The following is a 14,526-nucleotide window of genomic DNA, read 5'->3' as shown; positions in this document are numbered from 1 at the left end:
TTTTTTTATGAAATTTATTTATTTATTTTTATTTTTTACACGTTGGGAATTTTTATTTATTTTTAAACATTAATGTTTAATGTTTAATGTTTTTTGTATTTTTTTATTATTTTATATAAAAATAATTTAACAATCCATACACCAACAACTATCATCAAAACAAACACAATTTTACTTAATCTCCTCATTATCAATTCTCTCATTAGCAATCCCCTCACTATAAATTTTTTCTATTATACTTCTGAAAACAAATAGGCCGTAGTTTAAAAGTTCAGGACTTTTTAAAAATAAATAAATATAAGTAAATTAAGCAAGGTCTTAATGGTTGCACATGCATTATTTTTTGAACCAGCAAAAAAAAAGTAAAGAAAATAGGGAAGATTTTTTGTGCGTAAATTAAACTAGGGTAAATTACATTTTGCACCGTTATACTTTGCACCAAATCTTATTTTGGTCTATATATATAAAATTATGACAGTCAACCTTTTACACTTCTAGTCAAAGTCCACTTTAGTCTTTACACTTGAAATTGTGACGGTCAATTTTTGTACTTTTGGTCAAATCTGATTTTGGTCCCTATACAAATCCCATTTCTATTACTCAATTATTTAAATCTTTAATGGAATCTAATTATGTTATAAGAATGTGATTACGGTATGAGAGTAAGAAAAAAAAATCATCTATATTTTTCACCAATATACATTATTCCAAAATTTATATCAAAATATGACTGTATTATGCTAAAATAAAGCATAAACTGTGAACAATTAAGAAAATGAACTAGGATTTTGCATAAATTGGAATCAAAAAACTTTATTTTTCATGGTAACACAGTTTTCTATCTTCTTTCTTTCTCTTTAATTTCTTTGTTGCATTTTTTTTTTTTTAATTTCAAAAGTTTTACTCTCTTACATTTTTGTCCCAATTTTTACTAGATGAACATATATATATATATATATATAACTCTCATGTGCTTATCACATATGACAAAGTGTACTAGTGGAAAATATGATTTTCTTCTTTTACTCTCGTCCCATAATCACATTTTTGTCATGTGACTGAATTTGTTAAAGATTTAAAAATGAAATTACAGAAGAGGGACATTGACACTTATGTAGAAATCAAAGTGGGATTTGAATAAAAGTGTAGGAGATTAACTATCATGATCTCATATGTAGGTATCAAAGTGAGATTTGACCAGAAGTGTATGGATTAAAGTGAGATTTAGTGTAAAGTATAGAGATGAAAGTATAATTTACCCATACTATTAATATCTAAAGTTTAAACCAAGTATGATTTTAATTTTCGTAATTTTAATTTGAATAATTTACCTGTTATATTTTGAATTTTGTCACAATATTGTCCCGTTAGAATTTTGGACGTGCAAAACTATAACTACCTCAATGAAACCTATAAATATACTATATTTTTTTAATTATATTATATTATATTATGTTTTTTTTTTTTTTGCACGGATTTTTTTCTTCATTTAAAATATTAAGAAAATGTGATGGCAGGGACGAAAGTGAAATTTTGCTCAAATAAAAGGGAACCAATCTTGTAATTTTACCCATTTTTGGTTTGACGAGATCTGATGGTAATGCAATGGTGGCAACATGGTCGTTCGACGATTGCGGTGGTTCAATGATAGCTGAATCAAATCTGGGTTACGGTCATGGCAGCGGCAGGACGGTGTACAATGGTGGCTGAATGATGGTCGACAATGGTTGCATGGTGGTGGTAGTGGCGGCAGCAGATGAGCTGCTGTTGGTTGGTGGCTCTCTGCAATCGTGATGGAGAAAAGGAAGAAGGTAATAAAATGGGGAAAAATGGAGAGGGATTGGTTTATCATTGTTTCAGTCTAACCACAGACCAAACAGTGTAAGATTTTGGGGAAATTCTATCTTCTGCCCATAATTATAAGTGAATAAATCAAAATAGAATTGCGGTTAAAAAAAAAAAAAGGGGCAAATTATATCGGTTCCTTTATTTTGAACGAAATTTACTTTGGTCATCATAATTTTAATTTGAATAATTTAATCTCTGTACTTTAAATTTTATTGTAATGTGATATATCTATCATGTGTTGTTAACATTTCAATAAAAACAAAAATAATGTGTAAAACTAAATAGATCAAAGTGAAATTTCAAACAAACTAAAGGGACCACGGGTCTTTGGTCACATTAGTTTTACACATGGTCTTTTTATTTTCAAATTTTTATAATAAATGATGGAGGAATCACATTTGTAACAAAATTAAAAGTATATAAATCAAATTATTTAAATTAAAATTAAGAAAACTAAAGTGATATGGATGTAATTTAGCCTAGATATATATATATATATATATTTAGAATCGCAAGTGTAATTAACCCAAAATAGCATGTAATCTCCTCCTCCAAGTCTTGTGCAAAATGCACCGGAGCTCATTAGTTTCCAATAGTTTAGTGCGTCTCTTATGTTTTGCACAAATAATCTCTAATGTTTTAAATGTTTCAATTTAATCGTCAATTTATTAATTTTGTCACTAAATAGTCTTTATGTTCGTTTTTGCCTATAATTGATAACAAAAGTGAGAACATTTTTATCAAATCACCTATGACACTAAATAAGTTAGGGATTAAATTGACACAATTGAAAACATTGGGGAGCAAAATGAAACTAATCACACATTTTGAGATTTTTTTCTTGTGTTTGCTGCTGTTTAAATGTAATTTGATGAAAATGCCCGTACTTCCATTATTAATTTTAAATGGAAACAAAGGTAGAAACCTTTACTACAAAATTAATAGATTGGAAATCAAATTGGCGCATTTAAAATATCAATGAACAAAATGATACAAGACACGTACTATGGAAAATGTGCATGATTGATGTTATGTACTAAGAAAAAATATTAAAAACATATATAAATTTTGAATTCGTGGTGTAGATTTAAATTTGGTGTAATATGAATCACACTCAAAATAAATCATGTCTATACATTACAAATTCTAACACTTTTTTTGAATGGGAGAGTCTACAATGTATAGTTAGCTCAACCAATGTGAAAGTAAGGCTATTATTAAACATTTAATCTCTTCCAGAAAGGAGATTATAAAGACAAAAGTATTACATTCCAATTGATGATTACATCTCTTTCAATACATCTCTTTCAATGTATTTCAAATCCTAAAAGAGTGTCTTTGATGAAATGCAATTTAGATGCAACATCATTAATCTGCATTCTTTCTATAGGCAAATCTGAAGAACAATTGACTCCAATTTCAAGTATCAAATTCAAGCACTCCACAATCTTTTCACTCCTTATGAAGTTTTCTTCTTCTTCTCTTTCGGTCTTAAAAAGTATTGGGTCTCAAATCTCTGATACACTGTCAGGCAAAGCCTCTTTGACAAAGTTATGGAGGCTTAAACCATCTTTTAATATTTCATCTGTGGGTCTCTTCCCAGTAAACATTTCTAACACGAGGATACCAAAACTGTATATATCACCATATGCCGAGACCTCACTTCCCATGCCATATTCTGCAAGCAAAATGCATTTGTAAAGGGCAAAACAAAATATTGGATATAAAAGACAGAAATGCTTCATAAATAGAAAAAGTCAAAGAACTATGCATAGAAAAATAATGTGTTGCCCAAATCACACATGCAATTTTCTTTACACTTTTTAGTGCACGAAACAATTAAGAATAAATGAAAGCATATTCACCTGGAGCAGTATAACCTATTGTTCCCCTTATGCCGATAGATCTTATTTCACTTGTAGACAAGTCATGGGTGGCATGGTCTGCAAAGAATTTTGCTAATCCAAAATCACCTACATGCCCAGTCATATCTTTGTCCAGAAGAATGTTGCTTGGCTTAAGATCGCAGTGGACTACTGGTGTTTGACCATGGTTGTGGAGATAATTTAGTGCACAAACAATATCAATGACAATATTTAGTCTTTGAAAAAGATTTAACTTCCTAATCTCTTCATTTGATAAATCTTCATTGGGATTTGGATGTAACCACTCCTCAAGGCTCCCATTGACGATGAAGTCATAAATCACGGCCTTGAAGTCATGACCCTGGTAATCTACTGTCGAACATGCTGTTATCACTTTGACAAGATTTCGATGTCTGATGTTTCTCAAGGCCTCACATTCGGATACAAAACTCTTCGAAGCTCCATGTCGCAAAAGGTTGAGTGCCTTCACAGCGACAATTCTTCCATCAATAACTCCTTTGTACACAGACCCGAAACTACCAACACCGATTAAATCGAAAGATGAGAAGCCATCGGTGGCTTTAACAAGAGTTTGGTAAGACACCCTCAAGAGTGAATTTTTTGATGAATCTGAAGGAGTATCTTTTCTTCTATTTTTGAACTGGCAAAGATAGAGAACACATCCCATGAGAGCTAGTCCTACAAGCCCAAAGGGTATATAGAGTGCTAAAGTTAAGGCACTGTTTGATCTCCTATTTTCATCCACTTTGAAGTTGCATTTAGGTAGCTTCAATTCAGCCACCCCCCCCCCCCCCCACAGAGCTTACTGTTTCCCACTACTGATATTTTACTTGCATTACTAAATACACCTTGTGTTGGTACTACACCTTCAAAATTATTAAAAGACAAATTCAAATTTTGCAACAAAATAAAGCTCTTCAAGTACACTGGAATTTCACCAGACAAGCTATTATTCGCAAGATCCAACTCATTAAGGCCTCTCAAGAAACTCAACGAAGAAGGAATGGTTCCGTTAGAGTTGTCCCCCAAACGTAGCGTTTCCAGGCTTGTGCAGCTACCCAGAGTGCTCGGAATTTCACCTGATAACAGGTTCTTAGAGACATCCAAGTAACCAAGGTTTATCAACTTCGCAACTTCCATGGGAAGAAAACCACTCAATTGGTTTTGGGATAGGTCTAGATATATAGATAAGGATGAGATAGAAACAACTTGTTTTGGTATGGTACCATTAAGGTTGTTTTGAGAAAGAAACAACTTTTGCAAATTACTACAATTCCCTAGGCTCGGAGGAATGTTTCCCTGAAAATTATTTAGTCCTAAAACAAGTTTACTTAACAAACTCAGATTTCCTAGGGAAGATGGAATGTTACCAGACAATGAATTGTTGAGGAGATTCAATTCCTGCAGATTTGGAAGCATTCCAATCCCACTTGGAATAGTACTGGTGAGTTGATTAACCTGCATATACAAACTCTGCAAGCCAACATGATTTACAATCCCGGGTGGAATGCTTCCGAATATCTGATTGTTGTCTAAACTCAAAAGTTTAAGATTGCTCGAGAGATTACCGATGGATTCTGGAATCTTGCAGCGAAAATTGTTTAGGCCCACGTTCAAATACTGTAAATTTGTAGCATTGATCAAAGAGTAGATAAAGTTCAAGTCATCAGCTTCCCTGCAACCAAGCTGATTGTCCCCCATGGTTAGCCACTTGAGGTTTTGCAGACTTGCTAAATTAGGAACCTTTCCATTAAGATTGTTTTGATCCAATTCGAGTTCATAAAGTTTAGGTGCATTCAATATTGAAACTGGAATTGATCCAGTAAATTGGTTTCCAGCAATGCCGAAGAATTCAAGATTGGGAAGAGTGATTCCCAAGTCCCAGGGAAGACTTCCCTGAATTTGGTTAACAATGACAGTAAAACTTGTGAGAGAAGAGTGGTTGAAGAGCGACGCAGGGATGACGCCGGACAACCTGTTTACGCCAAGTGCGAGTATCTGAAGATTCTTCAATCGATCAAAACCATCAGGAAAGCTGCCGTCAAAGTAGTTACTCTCTAAAAACAGGTTGCGAAGAGATGACAAATTCGTGGAAGGAGAGATACCCCCTCTAAGATTGTTGGCCTCTATATTTACTATTGCGAGCTTCGACAATTATCCCAGCTCCACGGGAACTTCTCCTACCAATCCATTGTGTGAAAAATTGATGTAAATGAGGTTAGCACAACGAGATATATTTACAGGAATTTGGCCACCAATTAAATTGTTGCTCAGCTGCAAAATCTGCAGCCTTGGCAAACGGCCTATTTCTGGGGGAATTTCATTGCCAAAGCTATTGTTTTGAAGCAGTAATTCCCTCAGAAAGCTTAAATTCCCAAGGTGTGGTGATATCGATCCCACCAGTTCCCGGGGCTGTAAGTCCAAGGCAGTGACCCTCTGATGCCTGCGGCCACATGTAATGCCTTGCCATTGGCAGAAGTGGATAGAGTTATTCCAGGAGCTCAAAACATGCAGTGGGTCCTAAACTATTTTGGCCTTAATTGCTAGCAATGAAAGTCGGTCGGTCTCGTTCCCCATTAGCCCGGAGCTGGATGTGGTAGCAGTAAAGCCAGAGTTGAGAATGCTCAAACAAGATAAGAGTATTAGATGAATATGCAAATTGTGTACTAGCCATGACATGCTCAAGCTTAATCTTGGAAGCCCCATTGAATTGAGCAAAGAAATGTATGGCTGTGTTTTGGTGAATTACCTTTTTATGCCAATTATATTGCATGGCCGGCTAATGAGCATGCTGGCAAAACGGCCACTTCGACCTGCTAGATTTGGACTAATAAAATTTAACCCAGTTTTTTATTTTCATTTTTTTATTAGACCTCAATTAAATAGAGAGCCCCAACACTAAACTCAAAAACAAAACTACTTTTATTAGTAGAGGACCCCAATTACTTTACTTATTAAGTCCGAAAATAAAATTATTTTTTGTTAGCGGAGAGCCCAAAGTAATTGATTTTACTTTAACAAACTTATGTTCAATTCAATTCACCATTTTAAAATTGAACTTTCTTAGTTCTTGATATTCTCTGTAGATGCCTTCAGATTTTGTATTATTTCAACTTCTATTTCAATTGTTTGTTGACTTTACTTAAATATTAAAATCTCTAGAATTTGAATAGATTTTTGCTTATTGACTTCTGGATATATTGGATTGTTTATTTAATTATACTTCCTAGAAATTATTTATCTATATATGAAAAAGAAAAAAAAAATAGTAGAATTAATTCATTCTCAATAAAGAGCTTTTGATTTAATTTTTGCAATTAAAAATGCAAGAACAATAATGTTTAAGTGATGTTGTGGTACAAATAGTTCAATTTTACTTTGACGTTATAACCGTAGATTTTTGTGTAATATTTTCTTTGTGCATGTCTAAATGGTTAAAAATAAAACAGTACTAGATTTTATTTTTTAAAATTTTTATAATAATTTTTTAAATTAATTTTATCTTTTTATGTAATGTGTAAAAATATTAAGACTCCATATGGACTCTGAACACTCAGGACCGGCCTAGCACTTTAGTAATAATTATGAATATTTTTAATTTGTATCATTCATAAAGAACAAAGCAAAGAGACCCAAACATGTTATCATATATTTTTTTAATTAGAAAATGTGAATTTCAATAATTATTTGAAAGTGAGGTGGTTGAGGAGTTAAGGAGAAGAAAAATTATTAATCAACATCTTTAATTTAAAAAAAAAAGCCTTGTACCACTTGAGTGACACGTAATATGTGTATCCCTGCTTTTTTTTATTACTATTTATTGTTTTTATTTATTTGAATTGCACACGTATACCGCTACATATTGTGATATTAGTACTTTTTTTATTTATTTGAATTGCACACACAACTATATATATATATATATTGATTTGGAAAAGGATAAAAGTTGAAGATAAGGTTATATTTGTATTTGTAATTGCATTTCAACTTTGGTTCCGGGGAGAATCTATTTACACACACCACTCTCCCTCTATACACATCATTTACACACAACTTCCCAACACACTCTCTCATTAAGTGTGTGGGAAGAGGGGATAGGGTGTGTGCATATAGAAGCTCCCTTGGTTCCGTTTGCCAACAGCTCCATGAATCGTAAATTAATTTGCCTCTAATTAGACGGCTGATGTAAAAAATTCTTAATTAGGTAATAATAAAAATATTTAAAGTAATTTTTTATTTTGAAATACTTTTAATTTAAAATTTTCAACCAATCATGCTTGAGTGGGTTCAAGCCGGCCCATATACTATTTAATAACATTTAAAGTCATTTACCAAACTTTGCCCCTCCGGATTGGGCTTATGCTTTATTTCTGAATCAATCCAAAAACAAAATAAAAAATTTCAAATCCAGCCACATAGCCCAGATATTGTTTAATATAAATATCTTTTTCGTATTTTAAAATAGGTTATAATTAATTTAATTATTTGTGTGTCTCTTTAACCTATTCAAACAAAACTAGTAGTTCACATATTATAAATAATTGTTCACATAATTTAGTAATACATAATTTATGCTAATAAAAATAAAAATAAAAACAAAAAATATAAATATATATTGTATGTGGCTCTTTAATTTACAAGTTTCACTCTAATTCCATATTTAACTTTTGACTCTCTGATTTTTTTTTTTAATTTTTTTTTTTTGTGGAAAAAGAGGATTAGTCATTTTCAAAAATAATTTTTAATAATTTTATGCATTTTTTCATGTTCTAAATTGGACAACTGTGAGTACAATTTCTATTTAAACAATGGCATCCTTTGGGTTGTGGTGTGTTTTGAAATTGGCTTCTCTCCATTCTGTTATTAAATTGGATGGTGTTCTGCAGTCATTGTGGGCCTTGATTTGGACCTATTTTGATAATTTAAGTCGTTCAATTTGTAAAGTTTGTTAGGTATGTTATTCTTATAAAAAACCATATTAATCGGATATCGATAGATATTTTATTAGATTTATTTCCATCAATGGTATATATAATTTTTAAATTGGTCTCGTTTGTCAATTATATATTTTAGCTAAAAAATAAAAAAGTCACTATAAGTTGTCATATCACTTTCTCTATTTTTTTGTATATCTTTTCATGAAAAGTCAAAAAGTTACTAAAATAATATGTTCCCAAACAAGACTATTGTGACATAAATATGATGTGACCAAGTGGCTATTGATATCTGATCACAGTATTTTTTGTAAGGATGATGTAATCGACGTGCTCTACATATTGAACAGTTTGAATCATTAAAATTGGCCCGAATTAGGACCCAAAATGATCTAACAGTACCCTTTAGTCCAATAAAGGATTGGAGAGAAGCCAATTTCTTTTTTTTTTTTTTTGGGTGGCTAAAATAATCAAAAATTCAAAATATCCAATCACATTATTTTTATAGTCAATTCTCAAATGATCCAACATATTGATTTCTTTATACTTTTTTTTTTTTCTTTTGAAATAGCTTATGTCAAGTCAACATGTGGATTGAGGAGTGTTATTTGGGCTAGTATAATTTAATAGGAGTCTTTATTTAATCCTTTAAAGTCCCTTCGAGTGAATTGTGATCATTTTAATTTTATATTTGTAATGGAAATGTTTTATTCCATCGTCCAACAGGGAATGTAGTGATATTTTCTAATTTAAATTAATTATAAATTTGTATATATATTTCATAGTCATTAGATATATGATGAAAATCTTCTATTACATATATGAAACGGAGAGTATCAAAGTGCCATTCGGGTCTACATTTCGATTGGACATCAACCTAATCCATTTTCTTTTTATACTCAACTAAAAAATTTAAAATAAATATTTTATCATTTACCACCCTTTAACATTTCGAATTTATCCTCATTGCTAACCTGAATCTTCTCTTTCCACACCCACTTCTTCTTCTCTCATTTTCTTCATTCTTTTGTGGGCAATTGTGGCAATTTTTTCCTTTCTCCTCCCTTTTGTTTCTCTCCTCCCATATCTTAGTGTTACAAAGGGTGGGGCTAAGGTTTTGCAAAGCAAAGATGTCGAGTAGGGCAGGCAAAAAAAGAAAAGGGCACATTGGACAAAGAAGAGCAAGCAAGGAATATTAAGGCCTAATTTGGGAACAGGCTAATTTAGTAACTTTTTGGCTATTTGGCTAAAAAGGTAGGTAAAAAAAACTTGTATGTTTGGGATGACTTTTTGGCTAATTACGAAAAGATGTGCAAAAAGTAGAGAGAAAAGAGAATCTTTGACTTTTTGGTATGAGTTGTTGGCTTTTTGGCTAATTTAGTAACTTTTTGACTAATTGACTAAAATAGCCTCTTGCCAAACGAGGCCTAAGGAGAAGAATGAAGGGCTAGGGTATGGGTGGAAATGGGGTAATAATTAGTGGCCGAGCATGGGTAACAGTACTAGTGGTAAGTTGGGGGAGGTGGTGGGGAAGACGATAAGTAAATTGAGAAATTATGATTTTAAAATTTTGAAATTTAAGTGATTTTAAATAGGGATAAAATTACAATAAATAAATAAAAAATAAAAAATAAAGTCAGTAAAAAGATGAGTTTATGGTGTAAATAAAACCAGAGTGTACAAATTATGTCTTCCAACTGAAATTCATTTATAATAAATTATGTGCGACGAATAAAAAAAAAAATTATTTCTTTTTTGACAGGTGAATTAATCTCTTTTTTGACAGGTGAATTAATCCCACCCTTGACATTGCATGTTAGGATAAACTATAACACTCTACTTGTTTGGAATGCTTCTCCTAGGACAATCATTTCTTTCTTTGTTAATTTCAATTTTTTTTTTTTTTTTTTTTTTTTTTTTTTTTTTTTGTAAAGCAGAATAATCAATTCAACATGAAATACCTTTTTTTTTTAATATTTATTTTATTTTATAATTTTTAAAAACAACATTAAATAAAAACAGGGAAATTATATGGCAATGCTTGACAAGAACTGTACTTATAATTTGTATCTTTAAAATAAGGACGTGGCATATTACCCGCCAAAGCTGCTAGCCACTTTTTTTCTAATTAATCTGAAGCAGCCATAAACAAATCAACATTCTTTATGTTTCTAACAAGAAATTTTAATAAAGAATTGACATTTACACTTCAAATTAGTTGTAGAGAAAAGAACAATTTGCATCTATATTTGATCAGAGTTGCCTTCCAAAAGCTCCTCAACTTCTTCTTAGCCTCCTCAAACAGGTTACAGCACCTCAACCTCGGCCGCTGATAGTGATCTCTGCAATCAATCCCAGCAGTGAAGCACACAACAATGGCGGTGAGATTGTCACTCGCATTCAAGCGCACCGCTTCATTAACAAGCTCTCTGGCACACTGCTGTGGATCATTACAACGCCTCAGCCTACCACGAACTAATCTGACTGCATCCTGGTTCGACATCACGTCCCAGACTCCATCGCACGCCACAATCAAGAACTCATCGTCCTCCATTAACACAGTGTGTTGAAATTCTGGCTCGGCAATCAGAGGCGACGAAGAACCAATCAGGAATTTCATGTACCAGTCACTGAGGGCTCGGGTGACCCCGAGATCACCGTTGAGGTACCCATCACTATCAAAGTATCCCCCTAAATCTTCAACCCTCTTGCGCTCTGACAAACACGTGGGCCTGTGATCTTCAGACATCTGGATTGAGACTCCTTTCCGGCAGAGCACGGCTCGAGAGTCACCGGCATTGGCGATGAAGAGGTGTTTTCCGATGACAATGGCGGTCAGTGCAGTTGTTTCACAAAAAGCAAGAACATTATCAGCTAGGGCTTGATCAACCCTTAGAAAAGCTTTGCGGTTATAGTCTTCCAACTCTTGGGGTTTTTGGGGAAAATTGGCTTCGTGGAAGAAGAGTTTTGTATAATTCTGTTTGAGATAAGACGATGCAGCGTTGGAACCGCCGTGTCCATCGAAGACGGCGTAGAAAGAAGTCGGCGATGGAGAGAGGAAGAGAGAGGGTAATTGGGTGGAGAGATGGTCGATTAGGATGTGTTCGTCTTCATTGAATTGACGGTGTCCTTTGTCTGTGTGGCTACCAGAACGAATGGATGGAACAAACTCAGTACTCGCAACAACCGACTCAGACTCGGAGAAGAAGGGCTTTTCAACGGGTAGGATGGGGGTTTTGGGAATGGAGAGGTGATGAACACCGAGAATGGACATCTCTGCTTCAGACACCATGCTCTCACTACTCACAATCATCACACACTAAACTGAACGATTGCTTCAATTGATTCAATCTTCTTCTTCTTCTAAAGCTCAATGATTTTAGATGTAGACGGAGAAAAGAGAGAGTACGGGTATTCAAAGAATTAGGGTTTTGTATGGCAAAAATAAGCAGCAAATTATTACAGATATAAAAGAGCAGAGTTGTAGTTATATAGATATGGGTTTTCCAGAATTTGGAGTCGATTTGGATTTGTATTTGTATTTTGTCTGCGGAACTTGGAGAGGAAGGTACTTTGGACGCTTCGCTTTTCAAGTCCACCAACCACTTCCCAAAACCCAAAACAGACCTGCTTTTTTGAGTATCCTAGAAATTATTTGAGATAAATTAAATAAGTACACCTTTTAATTTTTTATGAAATACAAATTGAGTATGGGTATGGGTTGGATTTGAAATGATGTGGTAGAGAGGTGATGCGACTTAAATAAGATGATGTGACTTAAATAGGATAGTGACTTTTTGACTTTTTTTGATTATGCCAAACTAAGCCTAAGAGCATCTCCAGAAGCCTCTTTATTCCTCCATTTTTGTTACTATAGCTAGCTAAAACCAGAAAATTCATCTCCAGCAGCCTCGTCGGTGGCTAGTTACTTTGATTTTCTACTACAGTACCTCGCCAGAGAAGACGAGGCACTGTTCAGTAGCCTCTCAATTTTTTAGGAAACTTTTTAGTGGGCATTCTGATCCATGAAAGAATGAGAATGGATTGAGAGTATGGATTGAGAAGTGCTACTTTCATGGGAATTCTAAACAATTTGTAGAAATCGTGGATGCGAATCGAAAACAAACACTCTTGTTTTGGTGCTCGATGGAGGGGGTTGGTTGTGCCTATGAGTGTGGTGATGGTCTTCATCAGTTTTGCAAAGAGGGGTAGCGATGCTTTTCAAGACCGGCAAGGTGTTCGACAAAATGCCCCAATGATGAAATGGCCACCACGGTTACACCTTGACAACTCTTCTTTGTTATTCTTTATTACCACCATCACTGTCCCATGTAGTTGTGCGGTTTTAAGAGATGCCCACAAGGTGTTCGATGAAATGCTCTAAATTGTGGGAAGTGCCACATTTTTGTATTAATTCTGTGCTTATATTTATTAATATTTTAAAGGAAATAGTTAAAGTAGAGAGTGTTGTTGGAATGTGTATTGAAAAAATGGTTAGCTAAACTAATAAAGTGAAACTTTGGGTAGCTAATATGAGGATGGTTGCTGGAGATGCTCTAAGATGGAGCATACACACTGGATGTATTGGTTTATTTTTTAGTGTCATTAATTTTTGGCTAGCACAAAACTACAATAGAGCTGCTCACTTGTGTGTTAGTGTCAGCCATTAGTTTTGTGTTAACTATGTCTAGCGTTTTACCTAGCGAGTGGGAGAAAGAGAGAGAGGTAGACACTGGGAAGAGAGAGTGGGGTTGTTTGGCCAGATGTCTGGTCGGTCGTCCGATCGGACATCCGGATCTTGCTAAGCCTCTGAATGCATTTGTGAAGAAGAGAGAGAGAGAGAAAAGAAAGTAGAGATAAAGAGAGAGACGCTGATAATTTTATATTTTATTTATTATGTATATATATATATATATATATATATATTCTTAATATTCACCTTAACATATCCATTGCATCACCACTCACTTTCTAAAATTAACAACTTTTAACACACCTTAACACACATTTTTAAGTTCCACTTTTTATCATATAATACATTTTAACACACTTTTTTAACTATCCCATTGTGGATGCTCTAACTCGTACCTTCACCACACATCTTATCATTATTTTAATGTTCCAACAATTCTTTGGATTCAACATTTAAAAAAAAAAAAATCTTAAAAAAAAGCCTTCTATTTGCACAATAAAAAATCTCCTTCCAATCTTTTATTTTTTTGTTATAATTTTATCTCTATTCAAAATTTAAAAAGGGATAAATTACAAGGGGGGATTTGGTTAAAATCCTTCATAATAAAATTTTAATGCATTAAAGATAAGTATAAAAAAAATTTCTTGTAAAGTCGAGTACATATCACTATTATCAAAAATTAAACTTTAAAATAATATAACTTTTGATTTAAATGTCAATTTTTAATAAAATTTTTATTTTAAAATCATCTCATCAAAATTTATCAAATAAGATCTATGCTGATTATGAAATTCCTAAAATAAAAAAAAAATTATTACCTTCGAAATTGATGTAAACAGTAACATGTTACTCTGGCAATATTGTCCAAGAAAAAAAAAGATATTTTAATTTGTCCTTGCTTAATTATGCGTCATTCTTAGGGGATTTATGAAGTAAAATAAATTAGGTTGTCTTTTTCATCAAATAAGATCCAATAGAGGAGTTTGGCTAAATTTTCCAAATTACAAATACATTCACGAAAATGTATTTTGAAAATTATATATTGCCCTTTCAAGTTTCTAATCACATAATAAATGACTTATTTTATTAATAAATTATTAAGTAAATTAATATTTTTTAATGACATCAAAATATATTTTAATTAACAATTCAAATATTTAATATT

The 14,526-nt window shown here is 32.9% G+C and overlaps 1 protein-coding gene and 1 pseudogene across 2 annotated transcripts; both read right to left on the bottom strand.

Annotated features, from left to right (window-relative positions):
* Positions 1 to 3,356: 3,356 nt before the first annotated feature.
* LOC145791495 (uncharacterized) lies at positions 3,357 to 9,691 on the bottom strand. The gene is made up of 4 exons (XM_082871866.1): positions 9,643 to 9,691; positions 4,541 to 5,791; positions 3,714 to 4,412; positions 3,357 to 3,526 (listed from the first exon to the last, which is right to left on the bottom strand). Exons 1-4 carry the CDS (start codon positions 9,689 to 9,691, stop codon positions 3,357 to 3,359), a joined length of 2,169 nt encoding a protein of 722 aa, XP_082727992.1.
* A 1,018-nt stretch (positions 9,692 to 10,709) lies between these two features.
* LOC114311334 (putative protein phosphatase 2C 13 pseudogene) lies at positions 10,710 to 12,262 on the bottom strand (annotated as a pseudogene). Its single transcript, XR_014327799.1, has one exon. The product of XR_014327799.1 is annotated as a putative protein phosphatase 2C 13 pseudogene (transcript).
* Positions 12,263 to 14,526: the final 2,264 nt, after the last annotated feature.

The sequence above is a fragment of the Camellia sinensis genome, chromosome 1, assembly GCF_055761805.1.
Source record: "Camellia sinensis isolate YWXY chromosome 1, ASM5576180v1, whole genome shotgun sequence".
Lineage (NCBI taxonomy): Eukaryota > Viridiplantae > Streptophyta > Magnoliopsida > Ericales > Theaceae > Camellia > Camellia sinensis.
The sequence above is the reverse complement of the archived record's forward strand: the minus strand, read 5'-3'. Positions and strand labels throughout refer to the sequence as shown.

Bases quoted from the DNA above. Each gene is read 5' to 3' on its own strand.
- LOC145791495 (XM_082871866.1), bottom strand. From the start codon at position 9,691: ATGAAGAAAATGAGAGAAGAAGAAGTGGGTGTGGAAAGAGAAGATTCA. The intron at 4,413-4,540 runs GTAAGCTCTGTG...TTGGGCTTGTAG, and splicing joins AATATCAGTAGTGGGAAACA to GACTAGCTCTCATGGGATGT. The intron at 3,527-3,713 runs GTGAATATGCTT...TTTTGCTTGCAG, and splicing joins AATAGGTTATACTGCTCCAG to AATATGGCATGGGAAGTGAG.